The sequence below is a fragment of the Ipomoea nil genome, unplaced genomic scaffold (assembly GCF_001879475.1).
Source record: "Ipomoea nil cultivar Tokyo-kokei standard unplaced genomic scaffold, Asagao_1.1 scaffold0943, whole genome shotgun sequence".
Taxonomy (NCBI): domain Eukaryota; kingdom Viridiplantae; phylum Streptophyta; class Magnoliopsida; order Solanales; family Convolvulaceae; genus Ipomoea; species Ipomoea nil.
In genome coordinates, this window is record NW_017617371.1 from 95 (window position 1) to 8,956 (window position 8,862).

At 34.0% G+C, this 8,862-nt stretch overlaps 1 protein-coding gene across 1 annotated transcript; it reads left to right on the forward strand.

Annotated features, from left to right (window-relative positions):
• The first annotated feature begins 298 nt into the window (after positions 1 to 298).
• On the forward strand, positions 299 to 7,324 carry LOC109179674. The gene is made up of 8 exons (XM_019329161.1): positions 299 to 410; positions 2,304 to 2,465; positions 2,569 to 2,637; positions 2,712 to 3,153; positions 3,235 to 4,163; positions 4,257 to 5,474; positions 5,560 to 7,131; positions 7,311 to 7,324. Exons 1-8 carry the CDS (start codon positions 299 to 301, stop codon positions 7,322 to 7,324), a joined length of 4,518 nt encoding a protein of 1,505 aa, XP_019184706.1.
• The last annotated feature ends 1,538 nt before the right edge of the window (positions 7,325 to 8,862 follow it).

Here is an 8,862-nt window from a genome sequence, read left to right on the forward strand (position 1 = left end):
GATTCCTCTTGGAGGGGGTTTGTCTCAAACATCACACCCTTGAGTAACGTGACTAACGGTAATCCACTAAGTTCAATTGATATAGCATCGTTGTAATTTATAAAACCTTATTTATAAGTCACTCACTTATTATGTAAGTCTTATTTAAAACAATTACAATTTACAATCATAAGCTAGCGTAATGAATAGCATTATGTGTGATTAATTTAAAAAATGTTAACTGTTCTACTTACTGTTGTTTTTATCCTCTTTTAATTTTTTTTTTCATACAGCAAATAGTTTTTTCAAATCATCATTAATGAATAATGCTGGTCAAGTTAAGGAGCAACATACGCCAAATCATCCTGCCAAAAATCCTTTGGATGTTGTTTTCTCTCCAGATATCACACCATTCAGTACCATCAGTAATGGTAAATCCAATATATGAATTGATATACATTCATTGTTAATTTAAATATCCTTATATTATTAATTTGTTCGAAGCTGTTTGTAAAATTAAATAGTATAATTATAATGTAATTCATGTTTAATATCAATTTGTAATTAATTGATTAGGTGTAATTAATTGATTACATTTTACTTAATCATATATAGTTTTACATTGGCTATTGTATTTAAGTTAGAATGTGGATCATTGTGTACATAATTCTATTCGTTTACGTATTAAAGTTGTGCAATTGAATTTTTTTTTTTTTTTTTTTTTTTTTTTTGTGATGTGTATTGAATTGTTTCGAGTTATAATTATTGGAATTAATTCTTAAGTTAATGGTATATTTTAAATCACATCAAATCATTTCGGTTACTCATCTTTTATGAATAATGCTGCTCAAGATCAAGACCAACGTACGACAGCTAATCCTTACACAATTCCCACCGAGGATGTTTCTCTGAATATATCACACCATCGAGTTAACATCACTACCGTAAATGGCCGGTGTTGAATTGCTATACAATCATTGTGAATTTAATTATAATGTAACTCATGGTACATATAAGTATGTGTGGAATTGTAATCTCACTATTTTTTGCCTTATATATGATTTATTTTTTAAAAATAAATTTTTAATTTTTTGTTGAAATAGTTAAATTTGTTTTGATATGTGTAATTAATTAAATAGATTTTAGTTAGTGAGTTACACTCTTTTCTCTTTTATTTCTATTTATTTACAGTGCACATATTATTGTGGACCATGGTCTACCATGTGATTTTTCCACTAAAATATAATAATGTTTTTACAGTTACATTACTATTTCATATTCTAGGTTAGCATAAACTATAATGTTACGTGTATTTAATTTATAATAGTAAGAATTCTATCCTTTTTATATATTCATTGTTAATTTAAATATCGTTATACTGTTATTTGTTCGAAGCTTTTTGTAAAATTAAATGGTATAATTATAATGTAATTCATGTTTAATATCAATTTGTAATTAATTGATTAGATGTAATTAATTGATTACATTGTACTTAGTCATATATAGTTTTTGTCGTGCTTGAATTGTATTTAAGTTAGAATGTGGACCATCGTCTACATAATTATATTCAATTACGTATTAAAGTTGTGCAAGTGATTTTTTATTTGGTTATGTGTACTGAATTGTTTCGAGTTATAATTATTGGAATTAGTTCTTAATTTGATGGTATATTTTAAATCACAGCAAATCATTTCGGTGGCTCATCTTGTACGAATAATACTGCTCAAGATCAAGACCAACGTATGACAGCTAATCCTTACACAAATCCCCAGCGAGGATGTTTTCTCTGAATATATCACACCATTGAGTAACATCACTACCGGTAAATGCACTAATCTGAATTGCTATAGACTCATTGTGAATTTAATTATAATGTAACTCATGGTACATATAAGTATGTGTGGATTTTTGGGTGATATATGATTTATTTTGGAATCTCAATTTCTAATTTTTTGTTAAAATAGTTTCATTTGTTTTGATATGTGTAATTAATTCCATAGATTCTACTTAGTGAAATACACTTTTTTCTCTTTTATTTCTATTAATGTTGAACATATTATTGTGGACCATGGTCTACCATGTGATTTTTCCACTAAAATATAATAATACTTATACAGTTAAATTACTATTTCATATTCTAGGTTACCATAAGTTATAATGTTAGGTGTATTTAATTTATATTATTAAGAATTCTTTCCTTTTTATGTTACTACGTGCTACCAAATTATTTTTTTTACAGTACCATAAAATGTAGTGGTTTCAATTTTTGGTCACTTTAAATATTGTTATTCTTTAAATTGGTCTAATATTATGTATGTGTACAGTACGGCAATCCAATACACAAATAGGAGATGAATTTGCAATTCGTAAACCATTAGATAAATATGCAATTGTCGAAGACCAGGTAACAACCAGAGACTTGCTACCTGCCTTTGAAGATGAAAGTAACAATGCGGTGAGCGATGTCTCAAATCAAAACATAGCTGGTACTAAAATACTACCCTCTGGTGTTTCAAACAAATATAAGTAAAGTACATACGGTCAGTCTTTCAATATTAAAAATAATTTTTAAATGTTTTTTAATTTCAGATGCAAATTTATCGGGTGACGCTGTACGGCAGACCTCGGGAATTGGGACATCCTCTGGTCCACAAAATGGTGTGTATGTTTGTTTGTTTTATATATACAGCAAATATAAATCAGTAGTTAAATTTGTATATATTTGGTTTCAGGTCAATACTGCGATTTTGGCGATGCAACAAATCAGTGCGTACATTGTGGGGCTATGTTTTGGTTTGAAGAAAGGAAGAAGAATTTGTCAACAAAAGCATCGCCACTGTTTATGTTGTGTTGCAACAATGGGAAGATCAAATTGCCGGATAATAAGTTGCCACCAAAAGGTATATTTGATCTCTTTTTCGGCAATGACGAATTATCAAAAGAATTTTTACACAACATTAGGACCTACAACAACATGTTCTGTTTCACATCCATGGGTGGAAAAATTGACAAGAACGTGAACAAGGGTGGAGCACCTCCAATTTTTCGATTAAGTGGTCAAAACTACCACCTAATGGGCACTTTACTTCCAGAACAAGGCAAAGAACCTCATTTTGCCCAGTTATACATATACGACACGGCAAATGAAAGGAACAACCGTATAAATGCTGTGAGGTAAAGAAGTTTCCGTAATTACACATTTGAATACTATTTTTTATCTAAATAAATATCAATTCCAAGTATATGTTGTTGTAGGGGTATTGGTGACCAAGATGACATTCATGTAGAAATAGTGAATGTCATTCAGAAAGACCTGGATGAAAATAATGTCTTGGTTAAGTCTTTTCGCATGGCTATGTCTGAGTTGGATATTAATCCATGCGCCGAAGTAAAAATAAAGTTGTTGGGAAAACGAACTAGAGATGCTAGGACATATAATGTGCCTCAAGTGTCTGAAGTAGCAGCTTTAATCGTTGGCGATCTGGATACCAGTATTGAAGAGCGTGATATTATTGTTCAATCGAAGGGTGGCCAACTACAGAGGATTACTGAATTAAATCCTTCATACTTACCACTGCAATACCCTATTCTGTTTCCATATGGCGAAGATGGTTATCGGGAGGACATTGCATTCGCCGACGTAGTCGGCAGGCGCTCTTCTGGTGGTAGACAAAGGATTAGCCCCAGGGAGTTTTTTTGCTACCGCATACAATCTAGACAGTCAGCTCCAAGTACCATATTATTTGCAAAGCGGTTGTTCCAACAATTCGTTGTAGATGGCTACACAATGGTTGAGTCTGGAAGGCTAATTTATATAAGGACACACCAAAAAAGCCTAAGGTGTGAGAGTTACAGTGGATTAACTGATGCTTTGACGAGGGGTGATTTAAGCCCTGCAGCCCAAGGTCGTAGAATAATACTACCTTCGAGTTTTACTGGTGGTGCTAGATATATGATACAAAACTACCAAGATGCAATGGCAATATGTAGATGGATTGGATACCCAGATTTATTTATAACCTTTACATGCAATCCGAAGTGGCCTGAGGTGCAACGCTTTTTAAAAGATCAAAGGTTGAAGCCAGAAGACCGGCCGGACATAATTTGCCGCTTATTTAAGATTAAGTTGGATGCTTTGATAGCTGATTGTCGAAAGAATCAACTATTTGGCCCTGTTGCCGGAGGTAATATTTTGTTATTTTATTTTAAATCAATTAATCTAAATAAATTTTATGTAATTGCTTAACCTTATTATGTTTATTTGTATGTTGTTACAGTCATATATACAATTGAGTTTCAAAAGCGAGGTCTTCCGCATGCTCATATATTGCTTTTTCTGGAGAAAAGTAAAGAAGTTAGGCAAGTTCTCACTCTAGACAACATAATTTCAGCAGAGATTCCCGATGAAAAGAAAGAGGCTGAGTATTACCAGGCGGTAGAGGAATTTATGATGCATGGTCCATGTGGAAAAGCCAGGACAAATTCTCCTTGCATGGTAAATGCACGATGCTCTAAACATTTTCCTAAGAGATTTGTTGATAGTTCTACGTTTGATGACGATGGTTACCCGGTATATAGAAGGAGAGACAATGGCAGTGTAGTTACAAAGAACGGGATCGCCTTGGACAACAGGTATGTGGTACCGCACAATAGATATTTATTGCTCAAGTACAAGGCTCATATAAATGTCGAGTGGTGCAACCAATCAAGGTCAATAAAGTACCTGTTCAAGTATGTTAACAAGGGTCATGATCGAGTAACAGCCGAATTTTACAAAATAGGCAATGATGACGAGAATGGCAAAGCAGTAGATGAGATAAATATGTACTATGACTGTAGGTACATATCCCCGTGTGAAGCTGTCTGGCGTCTATTTGGTTTTGATATACAACTTCGTGCGCCTTCGGTAGAGAGGTTAAGCTTTCACCTTCCTAATCAACAGAGTGTGATATTTGCAGATGATGATGCAGTTGAGAACATTGTGAATAGACCTACGATAGCACAGAGCATGTTCTTAGAATGGTTCGAAGCTAATAAAACATACCCCAATGCCAGAGAGCTTACTTATGTTGAGATGCCAACAAGATTCCTTTGGAAGAAAGACCTTAGAAAATGGCAGCCACGAAAGAAAGGGTTCTCCATAGGACGTATATTCTATGTCCCTCCAGCTACTGGTGAAATCTTCTATTTGAGGTGTTTGTTGAACAAAGTACGCGGCCCTAAAAGTTACGAAGATATTAGGACTGTAAATGGAGTCCAATATGACTCATTTCGAGATGCGTGTTATGCAAGGGGTTTAGTTGATGATGACAACGAATATGTTGATGCAATAGATGAAGCCAGTAGTTGGGCGTCAGCTGATCAATTGAGGAGATTGTTCGTGACATTACTAATGAGCAGTTGCATGGGGAAACCGGAAATAGTTTGGCATGCCGTTTGGCAACATCTATCAGACGATGCCCAATACAAAATCCGTTCACAACTGCAGAACAGAGGTAATCGTACATTTTTTTTAAGAGTATTAAGTCAAGTTTAAAGTATTTTGGTTATAACAACAAATTTTTATATATTTTTATGCAGATTTTGTGTTGACCGATTCCCACAAAATGAACTTTGCTTTAGTTCAGATTGAGAACCTATTATCTAATCATGGTAAGAGTTTGAAGGACTATCCTGAGATGCCAACGGCCAATTTTGGTGCGTTCCATATTATTGCAAATAGGTTGATTCAAGAAGAATTAGCATACGATCGTGGGGAACAGGAGAAAGAGAATCAAGAATTGGTAAGGCAGTTAACAGACGAACAAAAGGCAATATACAATGAAGTTTTAACTGACGTGGATCGCCAGGAAGGTGGGTTATTCTTCGTTTCGGGTTATGGAGGGACAGGTAAGACTTTCTTGTGGCGAGCACTTTCTTCCGCATTAAGGTCTAAGAGTCAAATAGTTTTAAATGTTGCTTCTAGCGGCATAGCTTCGCTGTTATTACCTGGTGGCCGTACGGCACATTCCCGGTTTGCTATACCGATATCTGTTAATGAAGATTCCACATGCAACATACGGAACGACAGTGAACTGGCGGAACTTCTTGTGCAAACAAAGATGATAATATGGGACGAAGCCCCAATGATGCATAAATTCTGCTTTGAAGCATTGGATCGAACTTTGCGGGATTTGATGCGGTTAGTAAATCCAAGGAGTTCTGATATGACATTCGGTGGTAAAACAGTTGTTCTGGGTGGCGATTTCAGGCAAATTCTACCAGTCATTCCAAAGGGTACTAGACCGGATATAGTTCGAGCGAGCATTAGCTCATCCTATCTATGGCAATCCTGTAAAGTCCTGAGGCTAACTAAGAATCTACGCTTGAAAACTGTTGAATCTATATCCGAGTGCAAGGAGATCGAGGAATTTGCAAAATGGATAGCTAATATAGGTGACGGAATTATTGGGTGTCAACTTGAGGGGGAATCAGAGATTACTATTCCAGAAGATTTGTTGTTAAAGTGTGAAGATGACCCTATTGCTACAATCGTTGATAGCACTTTCCCCAATTTCCGAATGGGAATTGCCGATTTGTCATATCTTAATCATAGTGCAATTTTAGCTCCAACATTGGATGTGGTAGATGCCGTTAACCAATACATGAATGACCATAATCCTTCTGAGGGTAAGACATACCTGAGTTGTGATTCTGTGTGTAAGTCAGATGCCAATGTGGACATGTTAGCGGATTTGCACACTCCGGAATTCCTGAATGCCTTGAGATGTTCTGGAGTAACAAATCATGCTTTGACATTGAAAGTTGGATCACCTGTTATGCTGTTGAGAAATATTGATCACACATTAGGATTATGCAACGGTACAAGGTTGATTGTTACAAGGTTGGGTGACCATGTGTTGGAAGGCCAAATCATGTGCGGTACAAATGCAGGAACTAGAGTATTGATTCCTAGAATGTCTCTTACACCGTCAGATACTAGATTGCCTTTCAAATTTCAACGAAAGCAATTTCCCTTGATGCTATCCTATGCTATGACAATCAACAAAAGTCAAGGACAAACGCTTGCTAAAGTTGGATTGTTGTTGAAAAAACCGGTCTTTAACCATGGACAACTATACGTAGCTGTTTCAAGAGTTAGTGACCCCAGGGGTTTGAAAATTTTGATTTGCGGTGAAAGTGTACCATATCTTAGTAAGACTAAAAATGTTGTGTACAAAGAAGTTTTCAATAATGTATAATAACAATTAACAATTTCTTTCAATAATACGTTTCTTATTATGTTTCTTATTCTTATTATATTATACCTCATACTGTTATGTACTATATAGGTAGAGTCCCTTAATGTATAATAAAATTACTATTTTCATCAATGTCTAATAAAATCACAACTTTTCATTTCACACTGTATTCAGATAATAACTATATTCTATACTGTATATATATCATACTATTAGGCATTCAAACTATATATTGGTTCATCTAATTATATTATACTGTATATATATCATAATATATATATAGCCGCGCATCGCGCGGGTGCACCTACTAGTATATACATAATACACATAATCTAACATAATATATACATAATACACATAATCTAACATAGATTGCGGATCTAATAAAACAGCTTCATCAGGTAAAAAATGCAGATAAGTTACAGGCATAGATGCAATCCAAATCAACAGCCCAAATTGAATTTTAATTAAAAAACGCACGGTGGCATATCTGTAATTTTGAGTAAATAAGTCAGCTTGTATTTTTTTTTTTCGAGTGCACATTTGTCCTTCTTCTAGTGTATACTTTTTCTTCTTTGAGTGCATCACTTTTATTTCAGTACTTAGTTTCTATTTTGAATGCACATCTTTGTGTCTTTGAGTGTAAATCTTTTGGCCTTCAAGTGCACGTTTTGTAGCATTCAAGTGCATGTTTTCCCTTCTAAGAGTATAATTAATTTCCTTTGAATTTTTCCTTTTAGTGTCATTTTTTTTTCTCCCTTATCTTCTAGCGATCCTCTTTATGTTTTCAAGTGCTCAATTTAATGCCTAAAAGTGTATGTGTGTCTTACTATTGTGTAAATTTTTTTTTTTAAAAAAACATAGCATTCAAGTGAACCTTTTTTTTTTTTTTTTTTTTTTCCTTCGGTGCAGATTTTTTGCCTTCAAGTGCACAGTTTTATGCCTTCAAGTGCATGCATGTTTCTTTGCCTTCAAGTGCACAACTTCTGGGCAGTATTTGTTATATCTTGTACATTCTTTTCAATAACATATAACTAAATTTCTAAAGAAATTTGTGATTACAAACGATTTGTATGGGTAATTGGTTTAATAACACTTAAATTAATAACCTCCATTTTTTGGTACCATAAATTGCATCAATTGCACATCTCTATTTGCCTTTGAGTGCAATTTTTTTTTTTTTTTTTTTTTTTTTTTTTTTTTTTTGCCTTTGAAGTGACATGTGCACCTGATCCTAAACCATCTAACATAAAACATAATATACATAAACACAAGTGTTAAAAAAAAAAAATCCTATAACAGAATTGAACGGACAGAACGATGTCCGTCACATCAACTCCCCACCAACATTGTGCGCCCTGGTGCATGATATAACAATCCGGAAAAATGGATTTTGAATGATCAATCTTCTTAACTTGTTAAGCAATGAAACCCTAGCAGTTTGGGCATCCACAGTCCACACAGTTTGATAGATGAGGAGCCTCCCTGAAGTTGCATTATTATATTGGAGCATTATTTAATTTCATAAGTTTGGATACATAAACCATATATGCACATTTACATGCATAGTTATAATCATGAATCACAATTCATTATATGAAGCAGATTAAAGATAATAAATGCCTAATTAATTTGAACCACT

What these genes read in the sequence shown, in the direction of transcription:
- LOC109179674 (XM_019329161.1), top strand. Translation starts at nt 299, where the DNA reads ATGAATAATGCTGGTCAAGTTAAGGAGCAACATACGCCAAATCATCCT. An exon ending in ATTCAGTACCATCAGTAATG is followed by an intron (nt 411 to 2,303) that starts GTAAATCCAATA and finishes GTATGTGTACAG; the next exon opens with TACGGCAATCCAATACACAA. An exon ending in CTCAAATCAAAACATAGCTG is followed by an intron (nt 2,466 to 2,568) that starts GTACTAAAATAC and finishes TTTTAATTTCAG; the next exon opens with ATGCAAATTTATCGGGTGAC.